The sequence below is a fragment of the Notechis scutatus genome, chromosome Z (assembly GCF_049901735.1).
Source record: "Notechis scutatus isolate UNSWTSFEM ecotype Mainland chromosome Z, rNotScu1.2, whole genome shotgun sequence".
NCBI lineage: Eukaryota > Metazoa > Chordata > Lepidosauria > Squamata > Elapidae > Notechis > Notechis scutatus.
In genome coordinates this window covers 117,568,208-117,584,490 of record NC_142025.1, presented here as the reverse complement: position 1 = coordinate 117,584,490, position 16,283 = coordinate 117,568,208, and the positions used below count along the sequence as shown (strand labels likewise).

At 44.5% G+C, this 16,283-nt stretch overlaps 1 protein-coding gene across 1 annotated transcript in view; it reads right to left on the bottom strand.

Annotated features, from left to right (window-relative positions):
* LOC113422248 (myosin-7) overlaps nucleotides 1–6,450 on the bottom strand; it is a 49,031-nt gene extending 42,581 nt beyond the window's left edge. Inside the window, 5 exon segments of the mRNA XM_087946367.1 lie at nucleotides 274–430; nucleotides 1,017–1,160; nucleotides 3,607–3,812; nucleotides 4,785–4,841; nucleotides 6,278–6,450. Coding sequence (XP_087802493.1) covers nucleotides 274–430; nucleotides 1,017–1,160; nucleotides 3,607–3,804 — 499 coding nt within the window. The 5' untranslated portion in view covers nucleotides 3,805–3,812; nucleotides 4,785–4,841; nucleotides 6,278–6,450.
* Nucleotides 6,451–16,283: the final 9,833 nt, after the last annotated feature.

Genomic DNA, 16,283 nt, shown 5'->3' with positions numbered 1-16,283 from the left:
AGGAAGAGGAGAAGAAAAGGAGAAGGTAAACAAGGAGGAAGAGAGACAGAGAAGAAGGAGGAGAAGATAGACGAGGAAAAGAAGAAGGAGAAGATAGTCAGGAAGAGGAGGAAGAGAAGGAGAAGATAAAGAGGAAGGGGAGGAAGAGAGGAAGAGATAGGCAAGGAGAAAAAGGAAGAAGGAAAAGGAGGAGCAACATTTGACTTCCTGAAACCTTCGTTCTTCTCGGATGACAAACAAGTTGTCCCTTGTGGCCCCCTTGCCCTCCTTTACCTGTCAACATGTACTGATAGGCATTGTCGGAGATGGAGAAGATGTGGGGAGGAGCTTCACTCCGCTTCTTCCCTCGATAAGCAGCCACCACTTCTGCGTTGTAGACGGGCAACCACTTATAGGGGTTGACCGTCACACAGAAGAGCCCCGAGTAGGTCTGGAGAAAAAGAGGAGGAAGAGAAGTGAAGTTCTGGACTTCAACTCCCAGAATTCCCCAACCGAGCATAGTTGGAAGTTGAGGGCTACCTGCATTGTTGATGTAACTGGGATCACTTCTAAACACACAACCCACCTGGGTGTTAGGGTTCCGACGGACGCCCTAATTAATTCATGAGCTTCGAGCCAAGTTTCAACAGAAATCCAATTATTTATTAGGAGCAACATGTTGGTACTTTCCCAAGTGCAGTTGGCTCTGCCCCACGTAATTTACTGCCCACCTATGACCCTGTTTCCTCCCTCCTCCCAGGATGTGTCATAAATCACATTCTCCAACGGAACACTTTCTCTGGCTGTAGAAAACATGGCTCTGTAGTAACCTGGGATACAACCTGGAGAAAGGTATGCGTGGAATGTGCTTCTGGTCATAGCAACCGAGCTCCTCCCCCGCTCTGCCTATGGCAACTCAACAGCAGGCCAGGAATGCTTTACGAGTTGACACTGAGTTTTGCTCACCATCCCTAGATCCCTTCGGGGTAGAAGAAGGACCACCACGCAAAGTCACCCCTCCCCGTTCCTTGGCTTACGTAGATCATCCAGGCGGCATAGCGATCCTTCAGATTGTAGAGCACGGCTGGTTCATGCAGAAAGGTCAGCATGGCCATGTCCTCGATCTTGTCGAATTTGGGTGGGTTCTGCTGCATGATTTGGTCTTCTTTGACCGTCACCGTCTGCCAATGAGAAGGAATGGGACCTTGAGGTTTTGGGTTATCTTGGGCCAATCACCAGGAGAGGGGAGTTCTAGTCTCGCCTTAGACTAGAACTCCTGGCTGGTGACTTTTGGCCAATCATTTGGAGATGGGGAGTTCTAGTCCCACCCTAGACATGAAAGCTGGCTTCTGCGACTCTGGGCCAATTACCCGGAGATGGGGAGTTCTAGTCCCACCTTAGACATGAAAGCTGGCTTCTGCGACTCTGGGCCAATTACCCGGAGATGGGGAGTTCTAGTCCCACCCTAGACATGAAAGCTGGCTTCTGCGACTCTGGGCCAATTACCCGGAGATGGGGAGTTCTAGTCCCACCTTAGACATGAAAGCTGGCTTCTGCGACTCTGGGCCAATTACCCGGAGATGGGGAGTTCTAGTCCTGCCTTAGACATGAAAGCTGGCTGTGCGACTCTGGGCCAATTACCCGGAGATGGGGAGTTCTAGTCCTGTCTTAGGCATGAAAGTTGATTGGGTGACTTTGGGCCAATCACCAGGAGATGTGGGAGTTCTAGTCCTGCTTCAGGCGTGAAAGCCAGCTAGGTGATTTTGGGCCAGTCCTACTCTCCCAGCCCTAGGAAGAAGCAATGCTACATCCCTTCGAAAATCTTTGCAAGAAGCTGCCAGGAATCCACGCCGGCTCAAAAGCGCACACACACAAACAAGCACACAACACACACAAAAGGGTGTGTTGCTTGATCCACTGGAAGATTTATTACTGTCAGCTCAATAGATCAGATTAAGAAGACGACACCCTGTCGGCATTACAATATTATAATAGAAATGTAATATTGTAATAGCTATAGTGATGGTCCCACAAGCTTTAAAACATGTCCCCTTCCCCGCCTTTCTCTCCATACAAATTGGGGAGGGGCTTCTCTGAAATAGTTTCTTATATTGTTTTCTTGGTCAGGGTTGAAGCCCCTCTTATCTAACCATTGTTTTGGTAGCAACTGTTCCTGCTGTCCATAAAGCCGTTTTGTGTTTCTCAACCACGGCCATTTTAAGAGGCGTGGACTTCAACTCCCAGAATTCCCCAGCCGCTCTGTGCCCTCTACTATTATTTCTTCTTGGTTTAGCTACGCTTCTCCGAGGGGTACCGTCCAGATAGCTTGGATGTTAAGCCCCATCATCCTCAGCCAGCACTACGAAGACCTGTTTTACAGCACACCCGGATCAGTGGTGGCATGTGACTGGTTTGGACCGGTTCAGCCAAACCGGTAGTAAAAACGATCAGCTGAGGGGAGAAAGAAGAGAAAACCGCAAGAACGGCCCTGCCACTTGCCCCTTGCGCTTTTCTCTTCTTTCTCCTCCTGGTGGCGCTGCAGGCCTCAGCTGGTGTGTGGGAAGCTGCGCATGTGAGTTAGGTGTGTGTGCATTAGGTACGCACGCAATCACCAAACCAGTAGTGGTCCTGGTAGGATCCCACTGCTGACCTGGATGGAAGATTGCCAATAATTAAGGAGAATCCATTCAACTCCTTCAGGTTCAAAGGAATGGCTAAGAGGCTCACAGTCATTTGTCTAAAATAGTATAGGAGATTGGACTAGAACAGGGATCACTAACCTTTTGGACCTCAGGGACCACCAAACTCATAATTTTAAAATCCCATGGACCACTAATATGAATTTTGACTGACGGTGGCTTGCTGATGTTTTCCCAGGGTCTCTGCAGAAAGTAGCAGAGACCCTGGGAAAAACCCCCAAAAAAGTCTGCAGGAAAATTCTCCATCCTGTTTTCCTACCGATCGATCATTCTTTATTTGGGATTGTCTCCAGCTCTGTTCTCAGGTGGAGAGAGAGAGAGAGAGAGAGAGAGAGAGAGACTTTTGGCTTCATGCAAGAAAAGCAGCAGGAGCAGCAGAAGTCTTTCTCTCTCTCCCCCAAATGAGAGAAATGAGTCTTTGCCGGCACAGCCTCTTGGAGCAGGAGGCCTTGCAGGGTCCCAAAGACTCATTTCTGGCAGAGTTTGGGGGGAGAGAAAGAAAGACTTTTGCTGCTTTCCTTGCGTGCAGCCAAAAGCAGAAGAAGAAAGAAGCGGAAAGAAGCAGCCCAGTGGCCAGGCCAGGCACGCGGAGTGAGTGGGGCAAGTCCTCCCCTCCATTCTTTCCCCCCTCCCTTCACTACCTCGTCTTGTTTGCAATGCAAGCGACACAAGCCTTGTGTTCCCGTGGGCCATGTGGGCAGTGCAGCCTTGTGTTCCCGTGCAGCCTGGATTAATTGCTTTGGGGATGACATTTCTCTGCGGGACCACCAACATTTTCTCGCAGACTACCAGTGATCCCCGGCCCACTGGTTGGCGACCACTACACTAGACTAGAGGACCTCAAAGGCCCCTTCCCACTCTGTTATTCTAAAGATTTGGAATGATCACACTTGGTCCAGAAAGTAATCGAGCAGGATGAGATTACTACCTTGCCGCTTTCTGTTTCCGCAGTGACTTTGCCACCTTCTTTGGAAATGATCTTGGCCTTCACAAATTCCTCTTTGATGTCCGGCACGAAGACGTCCTTCTTCAAGTCGAACGGCCGAGTCTGAGTTTCGATGCGAAGCTTTTCTGACAAGCGCAGGAACGGGGCGGCGGCCCCGAAATCAGACGTCTCGACATCCATGGTGGGAGCTGCGAAAGAAACCAGGTAGAACATGGGATCTGCAGGCCGTGATGCTCTCGTGGTGGGCAGGTGGTAGGATCCGCACCTGCCAGCCTTGGGGATAAGTTTGAATGAGCGGCCTTTGGTGCCTCCCTGAGCTGGGTGGCTTTCTTGCAGACATTTCATGGCCCAACTAGGGAACGTCATCAGTGCTCGTAGGAGGAGGAAGGAGGAAGGAAGAGGAGGAGGAGGAGGAGGAGGAGGGAGGAGGAGGAGGAGGAGGAGGAGGAGGAGGAGGAAGAGGAGGAGGAGGAGGAGGAGGAGGAGGAGGAGGAGGAGGAGGAATGAAGGGTCCTTGGTGCTCTCTGAGCTTGGTGGTTTCCTTGCGGATGTTTAATGACCAAACTAACATCTTCAGTACTCGAAGGAGGAAGAGGAGCGGGGAGGAGGGGGAGGAAGAGGAGGAAGAAGAGGAGGAGGACTGAAGGGTCCTTGGTGTTCTCTGAGCTTGGTAGTTTTCTTGCAGATGTTTCATGACCCAATTAGGTAACATCATCAGTGCTCAGAGGGGGAGAGGGAGGAAGAGGAGGAGGGGGAGGGGGAGGAAGACTGAATGGTGCTCTCTTAGCTTGATGGTTTTCTTGCAGACGTTTCATGACCCAACTAGGTAACATCATCAGGACTAGGAACGCTTAAGAGATGCAATCTGCAATATGTCATTCACAAGAGAACCACTAGAGGGCACTCTGAGCTAGGCCAAGATTTGAATAGTTCTGCTTCCCCCCCCCTCAGGTGTACAACACTGGAACTGCACCTCATTTAATCCCTCTCCTTCCACTGCAAATATGCTGTCCCCTGCTGGCTGTTAGCAGAATTGCACTGTTTTAGAAATCAGCTTTAGGTAGGGCTGCAGCCTGAACAGCTGGGACTGGAGTGTGAATAGATATACTACTAGGAATAGATCGCTCTCTGGGTCAGAAATAGCTACTCATGATAGTTACCCTTTGATTTTAGAGGATTTCACAAGAGAAGAACCGGGGACACCTCAGGCCAGACACCTGTTGTGGAAAAGAGACTTGTTAGTACAATATACACTGCAATCCTTTCCTCCAGCCACCCAGGTATCCGTTCTGCCAGAATTATTCAGATATATATTTAAGGAGGAAAAAAAGTATTGGGAGGAGAGAACCTGCAATATATAGATTTTTATATATTTTGTGAAAGTTTGGATTCTGAGGTATATTTCCGCAGTGTATGATTAAGGAAAGAACTAAACCTCAAAAAGTTGGTTTTTATTTTGCTTTCAGTCGGACGCGCTGAGAATGGCAACCATGTGTTCTCAAGGCAGCGAGGATTACAAAATCCATGTTTCTCAGCCAGCGATGGGAGTTGTAGTCCCAATTACTTTGAAAGCAAAAGAAGGGGTCTCGGAGTGCCTTTTCTGATGATTTTATTAAAGGGATGAGGGAGGGAGGAAGGAAAGAAGGAAGGAAAAGGAAAGGAGGGATGGAAGATAGAGAAGGAAGGAAGGAAGGAAGGAAGGAAGGAAGGAAGGAAGGAAGGAGAGGGAAGGAGGGAGGAGGAAAGAAAGGAAAGAAAAGGAAAGAAGGTGGGGGGGAGGGAAAGAAAGAAAAGAAAAGAAAAGAAAAGAAAAGAAAAGAAAAGAAAAGAAAAGAAAAGAAAGAAAGAAAGAAAGAAAGAAAGAAAGAAAGAAAGAAAGAAAGAAAGAAAGAAAGAAAGAAAGAAAGAAAGAAAGAAAGAAAGAAAGAAAGAAAGAAAGAAGGGGAAGCTAGAGGTCTCAGAGTGCCTTTTCTGATGATTTTATTAAAGAAATGAGGAGGGAAGGAGGGAGGGAGTAAGGAAAGAAAGGAGGAAGGAAGGAAGGAGATTGCAATAAGAAAAAGGAAAGGAAAGATAAGGACATTTCTGAATTAAAAGATAGACTAGGGCGTGAAAATGTAGAATATTCTTGGCCAAAAATGAGACTGTTTCAAGGGAAGAATTTTCCTCTTTACAGAAGGTGTGATGCCAGCTCATCCTTCCCTTGCCTGGCTCCTCCAGCTGAGCTGGACTACATCTCCCATGTTCCCCAACTGGGGGAAAGATTCAGCTGGAGCAAGGAAGGATGCCACTGGCTTATAGATGGCAATATCCCCACCACCACTAGCAGGTGCCAGAGATGCCCAGTGGACATGGCTACTACCAGCTCACCCCCTACAATCCCTTTTTCCTTCTCCTACCCCCATCCCCCGAAAAAAATTCAAGAGGGGGCGATGCACGTAAACCTCGCATCGCCCCCTCCCCTCCTGCAACTTGGCCTCCACGACACGCGTCCCATTCCCACAACCCCAGCAAGATCCGTGTTGATCATTTCTGAACGCCAAAGAAAACCTCACCGTTCCCACCTGAAGCACGCATTCGCTATGGGGAACTCCCTCACCCCACATTTTGGGGGGGCTGGAAGGCTACAACAGGAGGGGGGGGGAGGTCTTACCTGAAACCAGCACGGAAGGGGTGGGGTTCTAAGCAGGGTGCCTGGCCGGGACCCTGGTTATAAACCCCCAATCCCCCCGCCCCCTCCTCTTGGCCGGCCTCATATGGACAGGCAGACCCATCTCATCTCCCCCACCTCCCTCCCCACATCTCCAGCCTGGCCCCGAACAATTGGAAGTGTCATCATTGTTGTGGCATGAAGAATAGGAACAGGTTCAGGGAGGAGGAGGGGGAAAGAGAGACTTCAAAATATCTTGGAACAACAGGGCTGAGATTCCAGAGGGAGGGGGAGAAGGAGAGAGGGGGGGGTCCCAAGAAGGAGATATAGGGGGAGAGAATTTGCGCAGTGGCTACTCCCAATGGCTCATTGGCTTCGCTACAGAATCCTCTCCTTGCATGCAACCTCGATGCAAAATTGTAGTTGCAACCTATCTAAAATTAATAGTTAAATTACATTGCAGGTATGAAATCTGGACTGCAATGCTCCAAATGCCCACTAGAGGGCTGCAGATGGTGCTTTATACTGCTCTCTCCTGGACACGTGGAGTATTGCAGCCTAGTTGTACATCATATAAATTTGGCGTCAGATGGCTCATTGGGTTCGCTACACAATCCTTTCCTCACTGCACAATCCTTTCCTTGCTACACAATCCTTTCCTACCTACACTGCAAGGTTGTTGTTGCAATCCATCTAAAAATAAAATAGTTATATTGTGAGTACCAAAACTGCAAAACTCCAGGTGCCCACTAGAGGCCTGCAGATCGGGCTTTATACCACTCTCTGGTGGACACAAGAAGCACTGCAGCCTAGTGTCTATGGAGATTCTCAGTTAATCCTGTTGGGATTGCAGCCTAATGCGTTGTAGTGCCCTCTCATGAACATGAACAGTATTGCAACCTAGTTATTCATCATCCCCTTTAAATTTATATTATTCTAACTATATACATTTGGAGCGCTGATGGCTCATCCAGAATCCTATCCTTGTGTACAACCTCACAGCAAGATTGTGGTTGCAGTCCCATCTAAAACTAAAAGGGTTAATTACATTGCGAGTAGCGATTCCAAACTGCACAGCTCCAGATGCCCACTAGGGGGCTGCAGATGGTGCTATATACGCCCTCTCGTGGTCATGAGGAGCCTAGTTGCACATCTTCCTCTCTATATTTATATTATTCCAGTTATATAAATTTGGAGCACTGATGACTCACAGGCTTTGCTACAGAACCTTCCCCTTGTACGCGACCTCGTGGAAAAATTATAATTGCAATTTATCTAAAGCAAAAATAATTAGTTACCTTCACCATCATCATCTTCTTCATTTAATGACCCCCACAATCTCTTGCGGAGTGGAGTCTGGGCAGCTGAATGCAGCAAGCAAGTATTTGAATGTCCGGATGCCCTTCCTGTCACCAATGAGAAGCTTTGTTCATCAAATATATCCTCATTGTGCCCAGAGAGAGAGAGAAATATCAGCCTCTACCCAGGATCAAACTCACAACCTTCTGATTGTGAGGCAAGAGGCCATTGCACCACTCCAAAAATAATAAATTACCTTGCAGGTATCAAATCTGGGCTACAATGCTCCAGATGCCCACCAGAAGGCGGCCGAGGGTACTTTATACCCCCTCTCATGGACATGGGGTACACTGCAGCCCCGTGCTTTATACCGCCCTCTCATGAACCCGTGGAGCAACTGCAGCCTAGTTATACATCACCGTCTCTATGCAGGTAGTCCTCAACATACGACCACAATTGAGCCCAAAATTTATGTTGCTAAATGAGACTTGTGTAAAGTGAGTTTTGTCCCATTTTACGACCTTTTTGGCCATTGTTGTTCAGTGAATCACTGCAGCTGTTAAATTAGTAACTTGGTTGTTCAGTGAATCTGGCTTCCCCGTTGGGTTTGCTCGTCAGAAGGTCGTAAAAGGGGATCGTGTGACACACACACCCCCCCCGGGACAATGTGACCGTCACAAATATGAGCCAGTTGCCAACAGCCTGAATTTTGACCACATGACATCGGGATGTTGCAATAGTTATAAATGTGAAAAACAATCGTAAGTCCCTTTTTTCAGCGATATTGTAACTTTGAAAGGTCACTAAATGAACCGTTGTAAGTTGAAAACTAACTGTATGTAAGGCAAGTTCAGCTCAGCTCAGGCTTGGTTTGGATGGGAGACCACTAAGAGACCATCCAAGAGTAGCTATACAGACATACATACAAACATACAAATCAGAAGCAATCTTCCTTTTGTCTCCAAATGATTTTTTTTAAAAAAAAATATTCTAGTTATATAAATTTGGAGCACTGATATCACTTGGGTGGAGAAATTAATACTAGGCTTTTTACCAAGTGGTTTTAAATGACAGAATTGGAGAACACGAAGAGTCTCAGTTTAGGGAGAATTATTTTCCCATTAAAATTGAAACTAACCTCCAGTTCTTCTTCAGAATGCAGAAAAAGAACAAACCAGGATACCTAGAGAAAATATTTCTCCTAATTTTTAACAATCCCACTCTATTATATTAGATTTAAAGCCAGAAATATTTTTGTTAGATACATTTCCAGAAAAACATGACAAAGGGAATGTATATTTAATATTACATATTTTGACTGCAGCGAGAATTGTATTTGTACAAGACTGGAAAAATGAGGAAATCCCTACAGATGAAAACATAATTTTAAAAAAATATTCGTTTGTGCGGAAATGGATAGGTTAACATTAAAGATAAAAAACAAAGAAGATACAGAATATTTTTTTTAACTTCGGATTGCTTTTACCAATGGTTAGATAAGGGGGCAATTAGAAGTTGGAAGAATACCACTATACACAAGTAAAGAATATTATTATTACTGCCATATTATTATGTATGTGTAAATCAACCCAGACAATACACTGTTTATTAAATACTCATTTATGTTAAAGAAAAATGTATAAATAATTTTTAAATGCCATTACATTATAATTATATTCTTCCCATTCTCCCCGTTAATGAAGAAAGATTTGCACAACCTACAACTTTCTTAGATATAATTTCAGGGTGAATTCCACTCCCAACCATCAGCGGAGTTACAAATCTTAATTATTTCAGATTTCCATTTTGCATTCCCGGCTTAAATCCCTGCTGGGGGGGGGGTGGGAATGGTCTGTTAGAAATGCCTCCCCCTCCCACCTATACCCCACACCCAGGAACCAATAATAGCAACCTGGGAGGGCTTCTAAAATAGGAAGTGGTATGTGATGACAGTTTGAACAATATCTCTTGTAATCCCACATCTCTGAGCCAAAGGACGTCCCTCTGGCTTAAAAGCGAATCATCGCCGTAATAATTCATGGAGGAAAGTAAGCAATGGCGTACCACAAGGTTCTGTCTTAGGCTCAGCACTCTTCATTATCTTCATAAATGACTTAGATGAGGGAATTGAAAGGCAACTTACCAAATTTGCAAATGATACTAAGCTGGAAGGAATAGCCAACACCCTAGAAGATAGGGTCAAGATTTATTTATTTTATTTATTTATTTGATTTGTCAATTGTTTACAAGATAATAAGTATAAGTGTATACATAGTTGTGAATACATGAGATGGGTACATATAAGGAAAATAAAAGAATAGAGAAACAATAGGACAGGGACGGTAGGCACGTTGGTGCGCTTATGCACGCCCAGATCCAGAAGGATATCGACAGACTCAAACCCTGGGCCCTCTCTAACAAAATGAAATTCAACGTAGAGAAAAGTAAAGTACACATATAGACTGGGGTGAAACCAGGCTCAATAGCAGTAACTGGGAGAGGGATCTTGGAGTCTTAGTGGACAACCAGTTAAATAGGAGCCAGCAGTGTGCAGCAGCAGCCAAAAAAGCCAATGCAATCCTAAATTGCGTTAACAGAGGGATACAATCAAGGGAGGTAGTAATACCACTCTGTAAGGCCTTATTAAGGCCACACCAAGAGTACTGCATCCAGTTTTGGTCACCACACTATAAAAAAGATGTTGAGACTCTAGGAAAAATCCAGAGAAGAGCAACCAGGATGATGAGGAGACTGGAGGCTAAAACATATGATGAACGATTGCAGGAACTAGGCCTGGCTAGTCTAGGGAAGAGAAGGACCAGGGGAGACAGATAAACAGATAAACAGATAACCAGAGTTGGAAGGGACCTTATAGGTCATCTAGTCCAACCATCTAGTCCAAGCTCCCACAACTTCTGAAGGCAACTTTTGTTCCATGGGTTGATTGTTCTCACTGTCAGAAAATTCCTCCTTATTTCCAGGTTGAATCTCTCCTGGATCAGTTTCCATCCATTATTCCTTGTCTGGCCTTTGGATGCTTTGGAAAATAGCTTGATTCCTCCCTCCTCTCTGTGGCAGCCCCTCAAATATTGGAAGACTGCTATCATGTCTCCCCTGGTCCTTCTCTTCACAGGATAGCAGTCTTCCAATATTTGAGGAGCTGCCACAGAGAGGAGGGGGTCAAGCTATTTTCCAAAGCACCTGAAGGCCAGACGAGGAATAATGGATGGAAACTGATTCAACCTGGAAATCAGGAGAAATTTTCTGACAGTGAGAACAACCATCAACCCATGAAACAGAAGTTGCCTTTGGAAGTTGTGGGAGCTTCATTACTGGAGGCTTTCAAGAAGAGATTGGACTGCCATTTGTGAGAAATGGTATAGGGTCTCCCGCTTGGGTGGTGGGTTGGGCTAGATGACCTATAAGGTCCCTTCCAACTCTGTTAAATCTGTAAATCTGTTCTTATCGCAGGTAGTCTTCAACTTACAACCGTTGGTTTAGTGACCAAAATTACAACAGCCTGGGGAAAAAAGTGATCTGCTTAGTGGCAAGAAAGTTCATCAAATGGGACAAAACTCACTTAACAACCACCTCACTTAGCAGCTGAAAATTGGGGGCTCAATTGTGGTCGTACATCAAGGACTATTTGTAGTTTTAAGGAAGAGACTTCCTGTGGGAAATTAAAGCTGAGAAATGACTTGCCAGAGGCCGGGAAAAGAAACAATAATCTGGACTAATAAATTTATTGGGCTTTTTCTTTTCCTGAAAAATGCAGTTTTTTTTTTTAAAAAAAAAATCATCTTCCTACATCTACATTTAATTCAGTCAATCTTTTTGCACCCAGGCAAAATTCAGAATACATTATGACACAAAGCAGGATAATCTCTGCAACATGACAAAAACATATTCCTGGCATTACACACAGACATACACACAATGCCCCATCTGGCATTTTGGAGTTGGTAGGAAGGGTTGGGGGGAGAAACTCGTTTTGTGCGGTGCCAAAGATTGCAAAACAACACTGTGTCTATAATGAGTGTTGTCATTTTGCCGATAAGGAAACAGGCATGCTTGTTCTCCCTTTAGCAAGCGATTGTCTGGATTTCAAAAGAGGGCGCTTGCTGACGATTGCAGAGACTAGCTGGGATCATGGATGGATGGATGGATGGATGGATGGATGGATGGATGGATGGATGGATGGATGGATGGATGGATGGATAGATAGATAGATAGATAGATAGATAGATAGATAGATAGATGGATAGATAGATAGATGTGAGTGTAGTGTGTGTGTGTGTGTGAGAGAGAGAGAGAGAGAGAGAGAGAGAGAGATTCTCAGTAGACTGTGAGTTTGATCCTAGGTAAAAGCAAGATATATATCTCCTGAACAAAACTCCGCATTGATGACAGGAAGGGCATCCGGCCAGTAAACACCTCCACATTCAGTTGCCCAGACTCCACCCCGCAAGGGATTATGGGGTTATTAAAAGGAGATGTCGATGATAATGATGATGACGACGACAATGACACACACATCCGCGCGCACACCCACAGGGAATCCTCAACTAACAACCATTCGTTTCCCGATCAAAGTTACACCAGCACTGAAAAAAGTGACTCACCCTTGTGACTTTTACAGCATCCTTCAGAAGTTGTGGGTGCTCCATCAGTGGAGGTTTTTAAGAAGAGACTGGACAGCCATTTGTACTGAATTCGTACAGAGTCTCCTGTTTGAGCAGGGGGTTGGACTAGAGGACCTCTGTGGTCCCCTCCAGCTATGTTCTTCTGTTATTATTCCCACAGTCAGAGGATTAAAATGTGGATGCACCCCAGGGTTATGTGATCGCCACGTGTGACTTTCCCAGCGGGCTTCCGACAAACAAAGCCCATGGGGGAAAGCTGGATGCTCTTAATAACAGTGAGATTCATTTAACAACTTCAGTGATTGGCTTAACAGGTAACAAGGTCGTAAAAAATCAGGTTTGAGGCATTTGACAGTCAATTTGTGGAGCTACAGAAGTTTCTGCTCTCAATTGTGGTTGTGAGTGGGGAGGAATACCCTGGAGTTCTTCTCTTCCGGGCTGGGCTAAGCAAACTGAGATTTCGTTTGGATGGGAGACCACGAGGCGATCTGAGAGGTATGAGGTGAACTGGGAAATTTAAAAGAAGACTCGATCGGGCAACAAATCAGCCATTAACGGAAGTGAACAACCTGAAGTGGCTTTTATTTTCCCTTGTTTATTTATTTTTTTATTTTTGCAAAATGAGTAAAGCTTGGACAAAATTGCTTCCTCTCAGTTTAGATGAGGTCAGCATTAGCATAGGTAGTCCTTGACTTGCAACAGTTCATTTAGTTCGAGGTTACAATGGCTCTGAAAAAAAAGTGACTTAGGACCATTTTTCACCTTTACGACCGTTGCAGCATCCCCGTGGTCACGTGATCAAAATTTAGATGCTTGGTTAACTGATTCATAGTTACGACTGTTGACGCATCCTTCGGTCACCTTTTGCAACCTTCTGTCAAGTGAAGTCAACGGGGAAGCCAGATTTCGCTTACCACACGTGTGCCTAACTTAACAACTGCACTGATTCACTTAACAATGGGGGGAAAGAAAGGCCGTAAAATGGGGCAATGCTCCCTTAACAACTTTTTGCCTTAGCAACAGAAATGTTGGGCTCGATTGTGGTTATAAGTCAAGGCCTACCTGTATTTTCTCTCATCTTAAGTTTTTGCAAAAGGAGTAAAGCAGGGGCAAAATTGTCTCCTCTCAGTGTTTGCATGGAATTCATAAGGCTAAAATTAATAGATTTTTTAAAATTATTTATAATAAATTTTAAATTAAATGTAAATTAAATAAATTAAATTAAAATTAATAATAATAAAAATAATTATTATTAATTATTTAGAATTAATAGCCAGGGGAGGGGGGGAATCCCTCTTCTGCATTGAGCTTTGCATGTTCTGGATCAAGATTTTGTTCTGACAAAATGTCCTATGGCTCCTTTAGATTAACAGAGTTGGAAGGGACCTTGTAGGTCATCTAGTCCAACCCTCCGCCCAAGCAGGAGACCCTACACCATTTCTGACAGATAACATTGTGATCCTCTCGAATTTCCTCCTCAGGGTGAGCACATAGGACATTGAAAAACTATTCTTACCTGAGAAATTCTTGAACCCCAAAACACTTCTCGGTGGGTCCCCAAAGGAGAATACCCTCTGTTTTTCCCCTTTCAAAAGCTTTATTTAACCCCCAAAAGTCAAGTGTCTATGGAGATTCTTAATCATCTAGGTCATGGTTGTCCCAAAGGTGCTTTTTTTCAAGAGGCAACTTTCTGGTTTTTCTTTTAAAGACATTTCGCTTCTCATCCAAGAAGCTTCTTCAACTCTGAATTGTTTTTAGTTAGGTATGATATCAGAAAAAAAAATCAATAAGAAAAGTATGTATTTAATATTACACGTCTTAACAGCAGCGAGGATTATATTCACACAATACTGGAAAAATGAAGATATTACCACGAGATAAAGAGATGGTCAGAAAGATAGTAAATTGTGCAGAAATGGATAGATTTGACCTTGAAAATTAAACAGAAAGAAGATGTAGAATACTATCAAATGTGGAATCTATTTTACGAATGGTTGGGAGAAAAAAATAGACTGAAATACAACTTCCATCCCAGGGCAGTAACTCTCTTGAATTCTACTGTATAGTGCAATATTAATGCGATATCAGGAGGTTTCAATTCAATGTGTGGAGCGTGAGGGATGTGTGTTTGTGTTTATTTTCATAGCCATAAATTGTACACTGAATATGATATTTAATTTCGTTGTAGAAGGTGCAATGACAATAAAGTAAAGTAAAGCAAAGTAAAAGAGGTGGAAATTAAGAATGTAAATTTGTATAGTTAAGCAAATGAAATAGACAACCCAATGTTCAATAAGCACTAAATTTTCTATTTAATAGAAAATCATTTTTTTTTTTTTAAAAAAAGAAGCTTTTTCAGCTTTGACTGAAGGCGAAGAATGGAAGGATTTAGTTCTGCAAGGAGTATTAAATCCTTCCATTCCCCTCCATCCAAATCAGAACCAAAGAAGCTTCTTGGAGGAGGAGCGAAGCGCCTTCAAAAGAAAAAACCAAAAATCCAGTTTTCTCTTGGGGAAAAGCACCTTTGGGACCCCCAAAAATCAATTATTATTTTTTTTCCCCTTTGCAAAGCTGAATTTGCTGCTTGACCGACGTCAGGAGGCATCCAGACACCAGGGGTCTATTCCAGGCCCTCCACAAGAGCCGGTCAGCTCATTGTGGCTAAAATAAGACGTCTTTGTGTAGAGGCACTGTTGCTATATAAGGACTGGAGTCGACAGACAAGGTCGCCTGTTCTTCTTCTGCATTTTTGCCTTTTGTTCAGGCCAGGATGACAAACACGTCAAGGCCGGATCAGATGGCACGGGCCAGGCGGGTGGCTGGGGGGTTGACTGGGGGAGGGCAGGGTGAAGGGAGAAGCTGACATTTGGGGTGGGAAATGCCACAGGGGACAAGAGCCCAGTCATGACAGGCGAGGAAGGGCGAGGCTCCCAAAGAAGGGATGAAGAAAGACAAAGAGAAGGAGAATGGAAAGACGAAAGGGGGATGCAGCTTGTCCTTGACTTACAACCACAAGTGAGCCCAGGATTTTGAGAAATTTGTTAAGGGAGTTTTCGTCCCATTTTGGGACTTTTCCGTGGCCATGGCTGTGAAGCGGTTGTTAAATGAGGAGCGCTATTCATTTGTTCTATGATTCTCTCTTATTTTCGCGCCATTGGGGTTTTTTTTATATATGAGGTTTTTATAGTCTTGTAAGCTGCCTTGAATCGCCATGTGCAAACCGGTGGCAATATCCATGTCCTCAATAAAAGAAAGAAAAATAATAAACACAGTTGATCGGTGAATCAAAAAAAAAACAATCCTTTTTCAAAGAACTGGGAAACCACGAGCCAAACGATGTCATAGACTAGATAGCTGTATACCCATGCTTCACTACGAAACTATGGGATGGGGCTTAGTTTGGGGGAGGAAAATAAAGGGGGGAATTCTGCCTCTACCCACCAGGATCCATCGGTATTCATCTGGCTAGCGTTCTGTCCTAGTGTGTGAGAGAGTTGAGGGCTGTTTGGAAACTGAAGCAGTATTTGCTGTGACAGCAAGGAGCCTGGGCGTGCCTTAGCTCAACTGTTCTGTACTAAAGCTGCTTGCTGCTGTGATACTGAAACTCCTCTGCTTGTGTTTTGCATTTGGAAGAGATTTCTTTTCAGTTGGGGCGGGGGAATAGAACTCCTTAGCATCAGAGCGTGTTAATAGTAATAATAATATAGGAAATACTCTAAATGCTCTGATGGTCATTTGGAAAAATCCTTCCTTAGTGAGCACCTAGAAGCCAAGAGGAACAGACGTGGCAAATATAGATTTAAGGCTGCAAAACCACAGTTATGTTGCAGGGGGCAGTGTGGAGAGACGGAAATCGATCCGTTGTTCTCTGTTGGAATTTGAGACCTTTCAGGGACTGAGGCGGGGAGGGTTGTCGAAAAGTGCCTACCAGTGACCCCCGAAGCCAACTGACCCAGATCATGAGTCGTGCAAAACAGGAAATAAAAGTAGTCCTCAACATACATTTCATTTAGTGACCGTTCAAAGTTACAACAACATTGAAAAAAGTGATTGATGTTATGACCGTT